Below are 18322 nucleotides of genomic sequence, written 5' to 3' on the forward strand. Positions count from 1 at the left end.
TGCCCTTTGAGGCTCTGGCCTTTGTTCCCCTTTGAGCAGGAAGAAGGGAAGGACCCCAGTCCTGCAGAGCAGAGACTTAGGGCTTGTCTACACTGGCAACTTTCTGCGCTGTAAAGCAGCTTTTTGCGCTCAAACTGCAGAGGTGTACACACTGCCAAGCCACTTTGTGCGCAGAAACTCCTCAGCTGCCGCGCTGCAAAAAAACCCACCTTGACGAGAGTCGTAAGGGGATTTGTGCAGAGGCTCCAGCGCTCTATTCCCAGTGTAGACACTTGGTTGCTTTCTGTGCTGCAATTGGCCTCCGGAGCTGTCCCATAATGCCTCAAGTGACCACTCTGCTCATTGTTTTGAACTTGGCTTCCCTGGAGACATGCACCCCTCCCCTTTCAAAGCAAACCATTAATGTGGAATGCTTGTGTGTGTGTATGGGAGAGAGAGACAGACAGAGAGAGGCTGCTGTGCAGAGAGCCCAGCGAGGGAGGTGGGGTTCCCCCTGCCTCAGCACTGATGGCTTCCTGCTGCTGTCTGAACATGCTGACACACTCTCTGTCCCCCAAAACAGTCTCTCTCTGCCCTCCATACGCGCACACACGCTCCCTGTCTCACGCTTCCCCCCCGCCCACTTCAGTTGAAAAGCAGCTGGCAATGTTGTAGGATGCCCACGGGCCAAGGGGATTGGGAAACCTGCCTAGAATCATAGAATCTCAGGGTTGGAAGGGACCTCAGGAGGTATCTAGTCCAACCCCCTGCTCAAAGCAGGACCAATCCTCAGACAGATTTTTGCCCAGATCCCTAAATGGCCCCCTCAAGGATTGAACTCACCCTGGGTTTAGCAGGCCAATGCTCAAACCACTGAGCTATCCCTACCCCTCCATCGTGATGCTGTGCCTGCCAGATGAGGCATTGCAAACCCTTCCCAAAGCACCCTACGGCCAGCTGCACAGTGGGATAGCTACCACAATACACTGCTGCCTTTGCCATTGCAAGAGCTGCTAATGTGGATGCGCTCCAGCATCACAAGGAGCACAGTGTGGACATGCAACAGCGGTTTAATTCCAGCTTTTTAATAAAAGTGGTATGACTTGTGGTGCAGAAACTTGCCAGTGTAGACATACCCTTAGATGCAGCCTTCACCCTGCTCCCCAGCGAGCATCTTAGTACAGAAAGAAGGAAAAGAGTTGGCTGAGTTACTGCTCCCAGCAGGCTCGCTCCCTCCCCCCTGCCCTGGCTGCCCTCCAGCCAACTAAAAGCTCGTCACCATTGGTGACAGTTGCGGGGCTGAGGCTGAGCAAATGGGCCCCCCTTTAATCACACTGCATGTGCCCTGATGGTACGTAAGTTCAGAGGAGCTATGATGACACACCCATGCCACTGTGATTGCAACACGACATCATACTTAAGCTGCCTAGCTAGCTATTATGTCACATGTATGATGTACATCTAAGCCACATCCTTCATGCTGCCCAGATGTATTATGATATGCTAATGCTGCCCAGGTAACGTCACCTGGAGGGTGTTTAATAGCAACGGCCTAATGGCAGGAAGAGGGAGTGGCCGCCACCAGGTCCAACCCCAACCCTTAGGTGGTGCTGTGTTTTGGTTCAACTCCTGCTCCAAGCAGGGAAAGAGCCACAAAGTGGTCCCGAGTGGCAGCTTGCCCCACCGGCTCTTCAGCATCACAATCCATCTGGCTGAAACTAGTGAGACTTTCCCATTAGCCGGGTGCTACAGCGACTTGACTGTGTTGAAGCTGAAGCACCATCTGGAGCTGCTGACTGGTATCCCTCTGCATTTCCAACGCCTCCAGTACCTGGATGAAGGTGGGGACTTCTAACATCCTGGGGGGCTTCAGTCTGGGTTCCTTGCCACATCTGGTGTCCCCAATACCACCCCTGTCAATTCCAGTGACGTTAGTACCTGGACGAAGATCCAAGACCGTTCCTTTTTCCTGCTCCATTCCTGGAACCCATCTCTTGCTTCAACCCTTAGCAGTCTCTCCTCCAGCCCTGGGATGCCCTGCAGGGCTTGGAAACCCCACTCACCCATAGCTGCTTGGGGGCTTTCCCCGATGGATGCAAGGGCTGAGTTCTCAATTTTGGCAGAATTTAACCTTTCACTTTTTTTTAAAATTGCCTAGTGCTTAAGGCTTTGGTGAAACCCTTCCAGTGTGAACAGTGAACAGAGTGCAAACTGAAGCAGGGCCCTCTTCTTGAGTCTGCAGAAAGGCAGCTCAGAGCTTTGCCAAGCTGCAGCACCGTGAAACTAACATGATTTCTGGTCCGTTTCCCTGCTGCTCTTTAGAACCCAGTGATAACTGTCCAGAATTAGTTTTGCTGCCCGACTTCCTATTTTTGGAGAGTTTATATAAATGTTTGTCAGGGATCTCCTCCTCAAAACCCACCTATACCTTAACACCCAGTTCAAAACAAACAGCTCCTCCTCTCCCCGACCCCTTTGTTTTTAGAATAAAAAAACAAACAGTTGTGTGTGACACACACATGCTCTGTATATATTTTGACTGTATCCCTCTTTACCTCTTACCCTCCCCCCACCATTCCACTTTTCATATGTTATGTGTCATCTTAGGCCCTGATCCTTCAATGAGCTCTGTGTTGAAATGGGTCTACTCAGGTGGAGCTTTTTGCAGAATCAGGGCTTTAGATTATAAACTTTTCCAGGCAGGGAGCCTGTGTTTGCGTTTGTGTTTGCCCAGCACTAGCACAATAGGGCTTTGATCCTGGATGGTGCATCTGGGTGCTTTTGCGACCTATTTCTCAAACAATAAATGAGCCGACAGCGAAGCCAGATCACAGTTCTGTTTACTAGAGAAAAACCAAGAGATTTTCAAATGGATGATCTTCACCATCTAATGGTCTCGTAGCGAGGGAATCTCTTCAGTTGATATGCATATTCATTTCTCTCTTAATAACCCAGTTCTTTGCAAATGCTATCTTGACTTCTTGTTTTTCATTCCCTCCAGTAGATCTGCCAGATGAGTCTACGTTTAAGTACAATGATATTGTCCCTGGCGGAACAATTACTATACGCATCTGGCGACAAGATGGCTGGGGGCTTCTCGTGGCAGCTGCTGCTGAAGGAAATATTATCCAGGTTGATTCCATGGCTTTTGTAAACGATAGGTCGGCTTTGTGCAAACACTCTAAAAGGGGGATTGTTAAAAGATTCATGTACTAGATGAATATCTTCAGAGAGCAGCAAATAGTGGGGTGGCTATATATGGGGTTCTATGTCAAAAACCAATGGGGTGATCTTGAGCACCTGTTAGTGGTAAAACCCAATGAAAGGTTGACCACAGGAATACTCCAGGACTTCAATATGTCCGTCCATTTCTGAGGGAAGTTTATGGACAACTGGGAATCTGAAGAGGATGAACTGCTTTGGGAAGGAGGGGAGAAGATCTTTGACGCAGTTGGTTCACTTTAGCAGCCAGCCCGCTTGTTTTGTTAAGCTGTGGCCTTAGTTGTAGTGGACTTCCTTTTGTCGCCACTACAATTTGGCTTTATTTTTGGTAGTGGTATTTCCCAATTCTTTTTCCTGTCCACGGTCATACTACTGTTTGATCAATATTCTGCCACATGGGAGAGTCTTTATTACTCTCATTGCAAATTGCCACTATTTTAAATCTCTCTTCTCTTCTGACACTTTTATCACCATGCTTTTCCTGTGGGTAGCAATAATAATAATACTTGGTATTTACATAGCACTTTTCATCCATATATCTCCAAGTGCTCTAAAAAGGTGAGTAAACCTTTATTATCACAGTTATAGCTAGGGAAACTGAGGCACACAGGATATGTGAGTTGCCCAAAGTCATGTGAGTCAACGGCAGAGCTTTGAATATAACCCATCTCATGTGGTCCTTTATCCATTGGCTCCTGAGTAAGGACCATAGGCTAAGGACTCCTTCAAAGCTCATGAAGCTTCCAAAATCAATGGAAGGGAGGGACTATTGTAGCAAAATCTGCATCTTCTCCACAGGTCCTGGGAGTTCCATTGGTCTGCGGCCACACACTCTTGAGTTGTGATCTTTGACTAGCTAAGTAGGCTTTGGCTGGGTCAGTTCTGAGATGGGAGATCTCTGTGGAACACATGGTCTTCAGTGATTCAGAAGATGGCATTCTTCTCTCTGGAATTAGTACTGAACCAGGGTCTGAATTAGAGGGTCATGTGTTGTAAATTCAAGGTCCTGACTAGCTGTGGTCATGAAATATCCCATGGCATGTTAGGAGGGCTCTTTACCCAGTTATCTTGGCTAAATTCCAACTTGGCTAATTACATTGTGCTCATCTACATTTCCACAACTGTTTGACGTGGATACAGAGGTGTTCTTCACTTCCTGTCCTACACTGTTGTGTAATGTTGCAATGCACTGGTAAGTAGCTGCTATGTTTTGAGCCAGAGGTGGCTGTATTTCACTGTTAGGTAAACTGAAATTGGTTATAGTGTCTATGTAAGTTTGAAGGCCTGATTCTATGTTCCTTGTGCACCCAAAATTCCTACTGATCCTGTATTGGCTGGGCAGGCAACATTGGAGTGGGCCAGAACTGCCATGGTGTCTTCTGAGATGAAACATGCAGTGTATTATTGTATGCATTATACTTTTAGCTGGTAAAAAAAAATCCTGTTAAAACTTTTTTTTCAACCATAAATTGGGTTTTCAACTAAATGACCCTGAGAGTGCCATGATATGTTACCTCCCTTCACCAAGAGGAATGACGATGGTGCATCATGGGAGATATAGTCTGACCAGGCAATCCAGCCTATTGAGGAGAATGGGAGTATGAGGCACCTAAACTACAACTCCCATGAGGCACCATGGCAGCGTTTCAGAATTGAAATATTTTGGCTTTTGATTTTTCACCAAAAAACTCTAAAGCTTTCTATGGAGGTGTGTGGGAGGAAAATCTTTTCTGATCAGCTGTAATTATAATTCCACCGACCTGAAGACCCAAAGTCTCTTCTAGAGACACACACCTCTTCCCCGCCCCTCCATCCCCCCAGGTTCCAATGCACAGGCAGCTGCTTAGCCAAGGGTCAGTTTAAGTTTAGAATGTAAGACCATGTAGTTTGAGTCTTTATAGGTATCTACACACCTTTAATATTGGAATTGATTGATTGAATAATCGGTCAGCATTTGTGTGATGTTTTCATTTATTTTGCCAGCTAATGAGTCTAGGAGTTACAAAGGGATCCACATGCAGCACTCCAAATTCACAGTTACTGAGACCAGAAGAGAAAAAGGAATGGATCGCACACCGAGCATTCGTGGCATTGTACGTTGCCAGCCACAGAGGCCACACTGCAGCTGTAGAATTTCTCCTGGAAAATGGTAATATTCATTCATTTTTAAGGGGTCCTTATGATCTTCTAGACTGACTTCCTGCAGAAGGCAGGGGTAGAATTTTCCCCAGTGATTCCTGAATCAAGCCAAATGCCCAATTTAGTTCAAGCGCAAGTCAACTTTTCAAAAGGCATTCAGTTGGGAGGAAGAATCCACCCCAGCCCTTGGTAAACTGTTCCTATAGTTCATGACCTTCAGGGTTAAAAATGGGCATCTCATTTCCAATTTGGATTTTTCTGGCTTCAGCTTCAGCCTCAGAATTTTGTCGTTATTTATCATATTTATTCCCATAGCACCTGTAGTCACTTTCAGCTCTTGGGTGGCTTCACCAGCCAGGGAAGCGGAGGGGAAAAGCGCCCAGAATTATCCATTGAAGGCCTGTCCTCAGGGCCTGCTTGGTCACACACAAAAGCAAACCAACTGAAAACCACTAGGCAATAATCCCCGGAGATTTTCCCCTGCTGGCAGCCAGAAGGAGAGACATACCCTTCCCTTTAGACCCACCTTCCCCTCCCTTTTATACTCTGCCTGGAGCAGCCATGTGCCCAGCTGGGACCTGTTAAATTTGCAGTCTGCAGCACCTTTACATGGTTATTATTTGCTTAAAATCTGGTATTCCCCTCCCGCCTTAGTTTTCTTTAGAGAATCTGCTATAGAGACTAAAGAAGTGATTTGTTTTTCTACCATCTAACCCAGGAGTGGGCAAACTATGGCCCCTGGGCCGCATCCGGCCCTTCAGATGTTTTAAACCGGCCTTCGAGCTTCCGCCGGGGAGCGGGGTCTGGGGCTTGCCCCTTTCTGGCACTGCTTGCCCCATTTCATGCAGTTCCCAGAAGCAGTGACATTTCCCCCCCGGCTCCTACACGTAGGGACAGCTGGGGGGCTCCGCATGCTGCCCTCGCCCCAAGCGCCACCGCCGCAGCCCCCACTGGCTGGAGAGCCGCCTGGCCGCGCCTCCACATAGGAGCTGGAGTGGGGACATGTCACTGCTTCTGGGAGCTGCTTGAGATAAGTGCCACCCAGAGCCTGCACTGTGCCCCAAACTCCTGCCCCAGCCCTGATCCCTGTGCCCCAAACTCCTGCCCCAGCCCTGTGCCCCAAACTCCTGCCCCAGCCCTGATCCCCCTCCTGCCCTCTGAACCCCTCGGTCACAGCCCAAAGCACCCTCCTGCACCCCAAACCCCTCATCCCCATCCCCAGCCCCACCCCAGAGCCCGCACCCCACCCCCAGCCGGAACCCTCCCCCCTGCACCCCAACCCCCTGCCCCAGCCTGGAGGCTCCTCCCGCACCCTGAACTCTTCATTTCTGGTCCCACACCAGAGCCCACACCCCCAGCTGGAGTCATCACCCCCTCCCGCATCCTAACCCCCAATTTCATGAGCACTCATGGCCCGCCATACAATTTCCATACCCAGATGTGGCCCTCGGGCCAAAAATTTTGCCCATCTCTGATCTAACCCATATATAACTTCACCGTCCGGCTGGTCCTATGAAAATTGACAATGAAAATAAGACCAACTAGGGCAGCCCTCTGTAGGGCATGTGGAAGATTCTGCACATGTGCTCTTTTTGTGATGGGCTCCCTGGAATCCTCTTAATGTGAACCCTGGTGACTCCGAAACTATTGACTGGCTCCTCAAGACTATTTAGCTGTTTCCACCCCCATACTAAACCTAGCCTTGCTTGTCTTGCCCACAGGCAATCAATGTATGGGAAATCACACACTCCGCCATGTGCTTTGAAAAGCCAGATGTTTCGTCTCAGGCTGTTTCCATGCTGAGCAAACGCCGGGCCAGTCAAACACCGTTTTTGTATTTTATTATATCTTTATGTGACACTAGGAGTCTGATCCAAAGTGCATTGGGGAAAAAAATGGGATCCTTTCTATTGGCTTCACTGGGGTTTGCAGGCTGTATGCCAGCACTATGAGCCTTTCTACTTCAGCTGCCAGTGTGCACTGTGATCCAACCCCTACACTTGCCCATCTGTTCTGCATGAGTATTACGCCATCACTGTTTTGCTTCTGGCGAGGCAGTCTCCATTGTTAACAGCTGTGCTCAGATCCTGAAGTCTATTGCTTTAAACCTCAATAAATACTTGACCCCACCACTGAAGTCAGGCTAGGAACTACATGGAATCATAGAAGCTTAGGGTTGGAAGAGACCTCAGGAGGTCATCTAGTCCAACATCTTGCTCAAAGCAACACCAATCCCAACTAAATCATCCCAGCCAGGGCTTTGTCAAGCCAGGCCTTAAAAACCTCTAAGGATGGAGATTCCACCACCTCCCTAAGTAACCCATTCCAGTGCTTCACCACCCTCCGAGTGAAAAAGTTTTTCCTAATATCCGACCTAGACCTCCCCCACTGCAGCTTGAGACTATTGCTCCTTGTTCTGTCATCTGCCACCACTGAGAACAACCTAACTCCATCCTCTTTGGAGCCCCCCCTTCAGGTAGTTGAAGGCTGCTATCAAATCCCCCCTCACTCTTCTTTTCTGAAGACTAAACAAGCCCAGTTCCTTCAGCCTCTCCTCATAAGTCATGTGCCCCAGCCCCCTAATCATTTTCATTGCCCTCCTCTGGACTCTTTCCAATTTGTCCACATCCTTTCTGTAGTGGGGGGCCCAAAACTGGATGCAATATTCCATATGTGGCCTCACCAGTGCCGAATAGAGGGGAATAATCACTTCCCTCGATCTTCTGGCAGTGCTCCTACTACTGCAGCCCAATATGCCGTTAGCCTTCTTGGCAGCAAGGGCACACTGTTGACTCATCCAGCTTCTTGTCCACTGTAATCCCCAGGTCCTTTTCTGCAAAACTGCTGCTTAGCCAGTTGGTCCCCAGCCTGTAGCAGTGCATGGGATTCTTCCGTCCTAAGTGCAGGATTCTGCACATGTCCAGTAGAGTGTGGGAATTTGTGCCTACCATTAAACATTTGCCTTACATATTTTACTGTCATGAATCTTATAAATGATACATTGATTCAGTTGGGAAAATGTGGTTCTTGACATTAAGAAGACATTAATACAGTTTAACCTAGAGTGTTAACAAATGGCACTGAAGAGCATCCCCTGATGTTTTTATAACATGGCCTCAGCTGCACCTATTCAGGCTGTGAACCCATGCAACACAAGAACAAAGCGTGAGTGGTTAACTCATGTCACCTGAAGCCCCTAAATGGAAGGACGTTTCTTTATCATCACTGACATGTCTTACTGAGGAGTTGCTAAGAGGTGAGGAAAAGGATCCAGCAATGCTCTTCTGGTCCAAGGTTCTCACACCCAACCTTGATAAAAATGACTGTTCCCTTCCTGATTATCATCCTTGTAACGATTTGATCAGCCATCAGGAGCTCTAGAAAAAAATCTGGTTAAATAATAATTCTTCATGTGCCCTACATGAGGCCTGGGCAGACTCTGGTGCTCTGAACAGAACAGGTGTATATCAGTTCTCAGACATGATGCTACTCAGAACCAAGGCAGAGAGAGCATTTGGCCTGTAGATATTTGTTAATTTAAATAAGGGTGATTTATTCAAATTCCTTTCTTAAGGAGGATTTAATTTTCACCTGCCTTGAACATGCTAAGGGACGTGCACTCTCCTCTTCTTGCTTATTGGGTTCTGAATGTGCATTATCTTCTCTGCAGGTGCAGATTTGCATGCTAAAACACCACTGGGGAGGACTGCTCTTCATGCTGCCACTGTCATGGGCCGATATGACTGCATTGATCTGCTCCTTAGCTGGGGGGCACAAACTTCTGACTCAGACAATGAGGGACAAAGTGCAGTGAGCCTAGCCCGCCTCTGGGGCCAGAAGCAAAGCGAACGCAGACTGTTCCGTTTCCAGTGGCAGCAGAGAGCGACTGGCACCACGTCACCCTCACCAAGTCGGAGCTTACAGCAGAGGCTGGATTCCAGGACACACAGGCCTCAGTCACGTGCTAAAACACACGTGGGTTAATTTATTTCGTGCTGGCCAGTTTCAGGGGACAGTCAATAATTCTCCCAGAAAGCCACCCGTTAAATATTGGGGGGAGGGGGAAATCTGTGTGGTTCAGATACTAAATGAACTCTTGTGTTGGTGATGCTGCAGCCTTGATGACAGAAGGCTTGACAGCACAGCTCCCAGACACACTCGTAATTTGTAGGTTATAGGGATCTGGAAAATTGTTACATAGCCATTTCAGCCATTTAATTAATACACTTAGTAGCGAGAGCTCCGACCTGCCTGTGAACTCACCTTGGAATGCTCTGTGTTGGGGTAATTTTCTGATGGTTGGCACTAGGTTGTGACAGTGTTGTCTAGTGAGTAGATCAGAGGGCTAGGAATTAGGACTTCTAGGTTATTAACCCCGTTTTCCTGACGAATTTCGATGTAATGTCTGGCCGGTCACTTAAGGCGTGCTTTACTCAGACATGGGGGGTTTCTATTCCCATGACTGTATGTAAATCAGATGTGCAGGCAAGTAGCTAATTATGGTCACTGGCAGGTGCAATCAGGCTAATTGTGCATGGAAATTAGGCAGGCCATTGGTTCCCCAGCTTTTTAAACAATTAGGTCTGGAGGAGGGTTTTCAAAAGCATCTGAGGGAATGACATACCCAACTCCCATTGACTTTCAAGAGGTGCTGGGCACCCAACTTGGATGCATTAAGAAAATCCCACTTTAATTTTTCAAGGACCCACTGCCAGATCTTTCAAGAGCTCTGCTCCCATTTAGGCACCTAAATGAGGGGCAGATTTTCAAAAGCGTTCATCCCCCAGTAGCTCGCATTGAAAATCTGCCCTTCAGGGTCACCAAAGAGCTCCAGACCTAGCAGCTTCTGATTAGGCAACAGCCACGGTTTTCAGTGAGAGCTGAGCACTTCTGAAAAACTGGCTCACTGCCTGTTTGCTTGGTAGGCTCTATGCATACCCAGGGCGCTTTATAAATGGGAACAAAGTGATTCAGTCTCAGTTCCTTGTGTCCAGCCAATGTTTTCTTAATTTGCTAACGGGAAAGCACAAAAATTTCCAATTTAAATAGCACGAGTGGGTTTCAGAGTCAACATCTAGGTGTTTTTATGCAGAGATGAAATGAGCATATCCAAAATGTGATGGACAATGGTGGACTGTTATGGATCATTGCTCTCAAAGCAACATGTGAATCAGGAGCACCTGTAAGACGCTAATGTTTGTGCAGGACTAAGGTCCTCTGTGGGTGGGATTGTGGCTGTAGTGTTGGACTTTGAGTTGACTCCAGAGTTTGATCCCAGCTCTGCCACGGATTTTACTGCATGTCCTTGCCAAGTTATTTGGGGTGGGATCCATGAAGGGACTGGGATATTGCAACTCTAAGCATCATCATCACCCTAACTTGTAGGCACATAGTAAATCACAGAAACAACATGTGATCCACAAAGCCGAGTTGGGTGTCTTGGCTCCCTGTACCAGAATTAGGGAACCCTCCGCTGCAGGCAGCAGAGGCACTCTCTTTCTGGCCCAGTGACTGTTCACTATGGCTAAATACTGAACTACCCTGGGTTCAGCCCCCCTGCTCCAATCACTTGTTCATTATTTATCCACAGTGGAACAATGGAGGGAGCCCCTGGCCTGCCCCACAACAGAACATCACATATCTCAGCTGTTAGAGCACCCTCCTGGGAGGTGAGAGCGGGAGCAGTTGAACCTGGGTCTCCCACCTCCCAGGTGAGTCCTCTAACCACTGGTCTAGCAGTTTCAAGGTGGTGGTGCTAGCCCCACCTCCTCCTCTGGATTTTGAATGGGGCTTGATCTGGTAGGTGTGCTCAGAAGGCAGCCTACTGGATCGGTCCTGCACGCAAGTTAGGTGACTAAATGTCTGTCTTTCCCTGATTCATGGATCGCTCCGGGGCTTAGTCATCCAGATGCATGAAGTGAGGCAGCAGTCTGCATGCTCAGAGGCAGAAACATAGGTGCCTGGGTAACTTTTTACATTGCAAACGTAGGCACTGAGGGTTTGTCCACACTGTGATAAAAAAAACCTATGACACCGAGTCTCAGCTGACTCAGGCTATGGGGCTACAAAATAAAAGTGTAGATGTTTGGGCTGGAGGCTGGGCTCTGAAACCCTCCCGGTTTGTAGGGTCTCAGAGCCTGAGCTCCAGCCCAACCCCGAACATCTATGCTGCTATTTTCTAGTTCCACAGCCCAAGCCCTGTGAGCCTGGGCCATCTGTGGCTGTGCCGGGTCTTTTATTGCAGCAGTGACATACCCGGTGCATCTTTAGGTGCCTACAGGGTTTGGCGGGAGTTTTGTGGTTCACAGGGAACCCAAAACTGGGACTTAGATGCCCAAGTCTGGGGGTTAGGGGCCTTAGCACTTCTGTGGCTCCTACCCCTACAGTCTGATTTCTCAAAGACACTGAGCTCGAGCACATTTCATCAACTTCAGAGTCTGTTGTGCCCGCTCATTCCCTCTAAACATCAGGCCCTTAACCTTTCTCTACCATACTCATCCCATCTGTAAAACAGGGATACTAATTCTTACCTACTTCACAAGACTCTGTGAGGCTTAAATAATCCATGTTTATAAGGTGCTTTAAAAAGCTGTGGGTAAAAGGCAGTGTGAGAGAACAAAGCAGCATTACTGTGCTGTAGACACACTATGGTGATACGATCTCGCGCTCTTTCACACTCATTCTGTCCCGGGGTGATCACACTGTGGGTGGACAGATGCATAGAGAAACAGAGCTTATTATACAGCTGAGAGATGTACTTCCAATTTCCAATGCAACTGAATGCAACTACATCAGCTCAGTTTTACTTTATAAACAGTTTTCCCTCCCCCCACATTTAAAATGTGTTTCAACTTCAAGGAAAAACTCCAGGTTTTTTTTTCAATCCTATTAATAAAAGTTGTACAACAGAAATTGCATGATACAGAATTAGGTGATCATTCTTAAAATTCACAGCAGAGGGCACTCTGGGATCAGACATAATGATACAATAGGTCACACTCCTATTTAGAAACAGGATTATTAGTAAAGCCTGTGTTTTCATAGACTCTAGGTCTGGAAGGGACCTCGAGAGGTCATCTAGTCCTGTCCCCTGCACTCATGGCAGGACTAAGTATTATCTCTAAACCATTCCTGACAGGTGTTTGTCCAACCTGCTCTTAAAAATCTCCAATGATGGAGATTCCACAACCTCCCTAGGCAATTTATTCCAGTAATTTGGATGCCAAGACATCCTTAGTATTACATTTGAAATACCAGAGAAGACTTTGATGTTTAAGGAAGCAGACACACTGTTGGTGTAATATTGTTTGCCATTCAGATTGGGGGAAAAACAACTCACTTTTTTCCTTCCTTCATTTCTGATTCAGGTATATTTTTATTGTTCCTGTCTATTGTAAAAAAGAACATATGCTGAGTTTGGGGGAGACTTTCAAAGGTGGCCAGCTCCCATTGACTTTCTGGACATAACTGACATATGTGCCTCTGAAAATGCTATGTGATAAGTTCACATAGCTTCCTGTATTGTTGCTCTCGTGAAACAGTAAATGAAGGTTCAGATGTTTAAAACATTGGGTGCATAATTTGTACATGGGAGTAACTACCTTCATTCTGGTAAACATTCCATATTGCTTACACCAACCAAGCCTAAATCTAACAATCTGAGAATAGATTTCAACAATGCAAGGGCTCCAAAGTAAGTGTTTAGCAATGTTCTGCTCTTAGAAACAAAAAAATTATTTTAGTAGGAAGTGAGATGGTTTTCTGGAAACCTTTCTCTGTTCACTCTGTTGTTTAATACTTTAAGGTTTAAAAATGACAGCTGACTGGGAATGACAGGCCCTACGTTATATAAGTGACAATCAATGGCGCTGATATAGAAGATATTGCTGCCGGCATTTTGCTGAATAGTTGCATATTCCAATGGAGAATATACAGCTGGTGTCTCTGGAAGTCCTTTATCCTTCCCTTCTTTTATCTGCATGGATTGTCATTGAATCTACATCCAAGATCCTAGAAACATGCAGAGGATTTGGAGCTTTTTCTGAACCGTTTGTGGTCTGAGGAATGACAGCAGGTGCATTCACCTTTGGTATCAGGAAAGACCAAATGGGCCTGCTGAATCCACAGAATTATCAGCACCTTTTGCAGTTTTTGCTTTAACTATTCGAAAGAACAAAAATTCTAGCTCAGTGTGGATGAAGGGAGCCTGTTGCTTGTTTGAAAATTGGGCGGTGAACCATGATGCTTATCAATACATAGATATCATCTCGAGGGGTAGAAATCATTAGAAAGAGTGTTCTAGCAGCTAGTGAAGGGGCTGGGAGTCTAGTTTCCTGGTTGCTGTTCTTAGTTCTGCCACTGTTTTATGACTCATAGACTCATAGACTTTAAGGTCAGAAGGGACCATTATGATCATCTAGTCTGACCTCCTGCACAATGCAGGCCACAGAATCTCACTCATCCACTTCTATAACAAACCCCTAACCTATGTCTGAGTTATTGAAGTCCTCAAATTGTGGTTTGAAGACCTCAAGCTGCAGAGAATCCTCCAGCAAGTGACCCATGCCCCATGCTGCAGAGGAAGGCGAAAAACTCCAGGGCCTCTGCCAATCTGCCCTGGAGGAAAATTCCTTCCCGACCCCAAATATGGCGATCAGTTAAACCCTAAGCATGTGGGCAAGACTCATCAGCCAGCACCCAGGAAAGAATTCTCTGTAGTAACTCAGATCCCAACCCATCTAACATCCTGTCACAGACCACTGGGCATATTTACCTGCTGATTATCAAAGATCAGTTGCCAAATTAATTGCCAAAATTAGGCTATCCCATCATACCATCCCCTCCATAAACTTATCAAGCTTAGCCTTAAAGCCAGATATGTCTTTTGCCCCCACTACTCCCCTTGGAAGGCTGTTCCAGAACTTCACTCTTCTAATGGTTAGAAACCTTCGTCTAATTTCAAGTCTAAACTTCCTAGTGTCCAGTTTATATCCATTTGTTCTTGTGTCCACATTGGTACTAAGCTTAAATAATTCCTCTCACTCCCTGATACTTATCCCTCTGATATATTTATAAAGAACAATCATATCCCCCCTCAGCCTTCTTTTGGTTAGGCTAAACAAGCCAAGCTCTTTGGGTCTCCTTTCATAAGACAGGTTTTCCATTCCTCGGATCATCCTAGTAGCCCGTCTCTGAATCTGTTCCAGTTTGAATTCATCCTTCTTAAACATGGAAGACCAGAACTGCACACAGTATTCCAGATGAGGTCTCACCAGTGCCTTATATAACGGTACTAACACCTCCTTATCTTTGCTGGAAATACCTCGTCTGATGCATCCTAAAACTGCATTAGCTTTTTTAACGGCCATATCATATTGGCAGCTCATAGTCATCCTGTGATCAACCAATACTTCGAGGTCCTTCTCCTCCTCTGTTGCTTCCAACTGATGTGTCCCCAATTTATAACTAAAATTCTTATTAATCCCTAAATGCATGACCTTGCACTTTTCACTATTAAATTTCATCCTATTACTATTACTCCAGTTTACAAGGTCATCCAGATCTTCCTGTATGATATCCCGGTCCTTCTCTGTGTTAGCAATACCGCCCAGCTTTGTGTCATCCGCAAACTTTATTAGCATATTCCCACTTTTTGTGCCAAGATCAGTAATAAAAGGGTTAAATAAGATTGGTCCCAAAACTGATCCCTGAGGAACTCCACTAGTAACCTCCTTCGAGCCTGACAGTTCACCTTTCAGTACGACCCGCTGTAGTCTCCCCTTTAACCAGTTTCTTATCCTCCTTTCAATTTTCATATTGATCCCCATTTTTTCCAATTTAACTAATAATTCCCCATGTGGAACCGTGTCAAATACCTTACTGAAATTGAGGTAAATTAGATCCACTGTGTTTCTTTTGTCTAAAAAATCTGTTACCTTCTCAAAGAAGGAGATCAGGTTGGTTTGGCACGATCTACCTTTTGTAAAACCATGTTGTATTTTGTCCCAATTACCATCGACCTCAATGTCTTTAACTACTTTCTCCTTCAAAAATTTTTCCAAGACCTTACATACTACAGATGTCAAACTAACAGGCCTATAGTTGCTCGGATCACATTTTTCCCCTTTCTTAAAAATAGGAACTATGTTAGCAATTCTCCAGTCGTACGGTACAACCCATGAGTTTACTGACTCATCAAAAATTCTTGCTAATGGGCTTGCAATTTCATGTGCCAGTTCCTTTAATATTCTTGGATGAAGATTATCTGGGCCCTCCGATTTTGTCCCATTAAGCTGTTCGAGTTTGGCTTCTACCTCGGATGTGGTAATATCTACCGCCATATCCTCATTCCCATTTGTCATCCTTCCATTATCCCTAAGCTCCTCATTAGCCTTATTAAAGACTGAGGCAAAGTATTTATTTAGATATTGGGCCATGCCTAGATTATCCTTAACCTCCATTCCATCCTCAGTGTTTAGCGGTCCCACTTCTTCTTTCTTTGTTTTCTTCTTATTTATATGGCTATAGAATCTTTTACTATTGGTTTTAATTCCCTTTGCAAGGGGATGTCAAACATCTGTTCTTGGGTCTGATTTACAAACATCAATGTGATTCTCTATAAAAATATATAGACGCATTGTGTGCATGGTACAGCTGTGTACACAAACTGGTTACCTGTGTAAATGGCAAGGTAATCTCTAACTGGCCATTTATACATGCAAATACCTGATTTGCTAGTGCAGCTATGGTATCAATGTGCAAATTTGGCGTGCAAATACACCTGTATTTTTGCATGCATTCCTTAACCTCTCTTTCCCTTTCTGTAAAGTGGGGATAGTAATGCTGATCTACCCCACAGGGCTCTTGCGAAGCTTCATTGAAGTTTGAAAAATGCGTTGAGATCCCTGGAGAAATGTTGTTATAGAAGGCACAAGTGAGATGATTATGAACAAGAGGCTGCACTAAAAAAGCCCAAGCCCTAAAACACAGGGTTAGGAAAAATGCAATGTCTGCTTTTGCTTCACAATATTAAGAAATATGAAGCGCTGGTTTCTGCTGGATGTGAAAGGCAATAAGAGTGTAAGTTAATAGTAATGACAAGCACAGCAATAACCCAGCACACTTCCTCTGTGTTACCAGCTCTACTCATTTCCTGTGTGGGAAGGGCATCTCCAGTGCTGCCCTGGGCCATCACGTTGAATGTTTTCACTAGAAGCTCGATAAAGCGAAGGTTCAGAGATCCTGAAACATCTGACCTTTGCTATTTAGGAATAAAGTTGCCTTGAGCAGTACGTGTCCTACAAATCTCCTAATTGTCACCCTCTGTGCCATGTGTTGGTGAAATTTTGCAGTGTGTTCTGGCAGTTCCTCCATACAGGATCCCTAGAGGTTCCTTCTTCATTCCCATCTGCTCCAGAATTACATTTTGATCTTGCTTATATTTGTTGTGTGATAGAATTCCTCTTTTTGGTCCAAATTCCTCCTATGTGGATGGTGCAAGTTAGCAAGGTCTTTTGGCACAGTGGTTAAAATCAGTTACTCTCTGACCTCAACAAAAGACTCTCTTAGCTAATGGCATTGCTCAGAGGTTCTTTGTCACAGCCGCATTGACAAGGTAAAGTAAGTGGGATTAGGCCTTAAGTAAATAACAATGCACTGAAACTTGGAAGCAAACCTAGCTGAAGAACACAATGTCACTGTTGGAACTGGAACTTGGCTAAGCTGCATGGGTTAACCCTCCCATGGAGTGCTGAGTACAGTAGCAATGTGGTAACCTGGCTGCAAAAAAGCAGGTCTCTCTCTGACTCAGTGTAACGGTGTCGGTACCCACTTCTCGCAAATGCCCGCTCTCTGGCTGATACGTGCCTGCAGTCTCAGTTTGGAATGGGGCAGCAGCCACCTCTCGTGAGCACCCCCCCCCTTCTGGTCAAGTGTGAGCCTGCTTCTTTCTTTGGTCTTTCATTGGTGGGGCACCTACCTCTCGCAAGAGCCGCCCTGGCCGATGGTTCTTTCATTGGGTCTTCAGCGACTCAGCCCTCCAGCTGAGTCACACACACGTTCCCCTCCCCCCCTTCTGGGGAATACAGTCTCTAGTTCTTGCTCACGGTGCTGGTATGGGGCTGTAGCACCAAGGCTTCCTTCCTGGAGAAACTGCTGCCTGTAACAGCTCAAAAGGGCCCATCTTAGTGCCCTCAGTTGGTATGTTCCTTTTGGCAGCCCTCCTGGGCTCAGTCCTTAACCAGACCAGCAAGGCCCATCACGGTATCCTCGCCCGGTCTGGCTAGGTTCTAGGCTCAGTCTGCCCTCACTGACCTGTCCATGGTTCTGCTGCTCTTCCAGCCAGCCAGGCACCCAGTCCTTCCTCTTTGAGCTCCAGGCAGCAACTAACTGCTCTGCCTCTGCTGCTTTCTGTCCCCTGATTGGTCAATCCAGCAGCCCCTCTGATTGGCTGCCTGGAGGACTTCTCCTCTGCTCTTTATGGGGTGGGGTGAGGCAGGGGCCACAACCTTGTCCACCCCATCACACTCACTTTCATCATGAATATAGGACATGTTTAGATACAGAGGTCCAAATCCTCCTTTCTCTAGTGGCCCCTTTAAGCTTCTCTGGTGGCATAAAAGGGCATTGGGAAGTACTGGTGCATCTGGGCATGGGGAAGTACTCCCAGCATAGGAGGAATCCCAGTGTGGCATAGCAGCTCTACATCAAGTTTCTACATATGTGCTCCTGCAAAGGAGGCGTGGCCAGGGGGAATGGCCAGAACTCTGACACCTACTCTGCTCCTACCTAGCTTGGACAGACCAGAGAAAGTCCAGTTAGGAAACAGGTGCATCTATAAAGGTAGGTAATGAAGTCAATATGACTCATAATTCCATATAATCTAAAACAACCTCTTCTCTATACAGTCACGTGTCTTTCTGTTTGTCTCACCTGCTCCCATCTGTCGTGTTGCCCACTTACCTCTGACATCACAATCGTACCT

The 18322-nt window shown here is 46.4% G+C and overlaps 1 protein-coding gene across 2 annotated transcripts; it reads left to right on the plus strand.

The window, feature by feature from the left end:
* Positions 1-1440: 1440 nt before the first annotated feature.
* ANKRD60 (ankyrin repeat domain 60) lies at positions 1441-12873 on the plus strand. Of its 2 annotated transcripts, none has more exons than XM_044986368.1 (5): positions 1441-1820; positions 2981-3111; positions 5185-5350; positions 9011-9315; positions 12708-12873. In XM_044986368.1, the coding sequence occupies exons 1-5, from the start codon at positions 1535-1537 to the stop codon at positions 12735-12737; spliced, it is 918 nt and encodes a 305-aa protein (XP_044842303.1). In that variant the 5' UTR covers positions 1441-1534; the 3' UTR covers positions 12738-12873. The 2 variants fall into 2 exon arrangements, with proteins under 2 accessions (XP_044842303.1, XP_044842304.1); XM_044986369.1 differs by having other exon boundaries at positions 2984-3111.
* Positions 12874-18322: the final 5449 nt, after the last annotated feature.

Source organism: Mauremys mutica, chromosome 13 (genome assembly GCF_020497125.1).
Source record: "Mauremys mutica isolate MM-2020 ecotype Southern chromosome 13, ASM2049712v1, whole genome shotgun sequence".
Taxonomy (NCBI): Eukaryota; Metazoa; Chordata; order Testudines; family Geoemydidae; genus Mauremys; species Mauremys mutica.

Coding starts and splice junctions, on each gene's coding strand:
- ANKRD60 (XM_044986368.1), top strand. CDS start 1,535: ATGGCAGGAAGAGGGAGTGGCCGCCACCAGGTCCAACCCCAACCCTTA. Junction 3,112..5,184: donor CTGAAGGAAATATTATCCAG/GTTGATTCCATG, acceptor TTATTTTGCCAG/CTAATGAGTCTAGGAGTTAC. Junction 5,351..9,010: donor AGAATTTCTCCTGGAAAATG/GTAATATTCATT, acceptor TCTTCTCTGCAG/GTGCAGATTTGCATGCTAAA.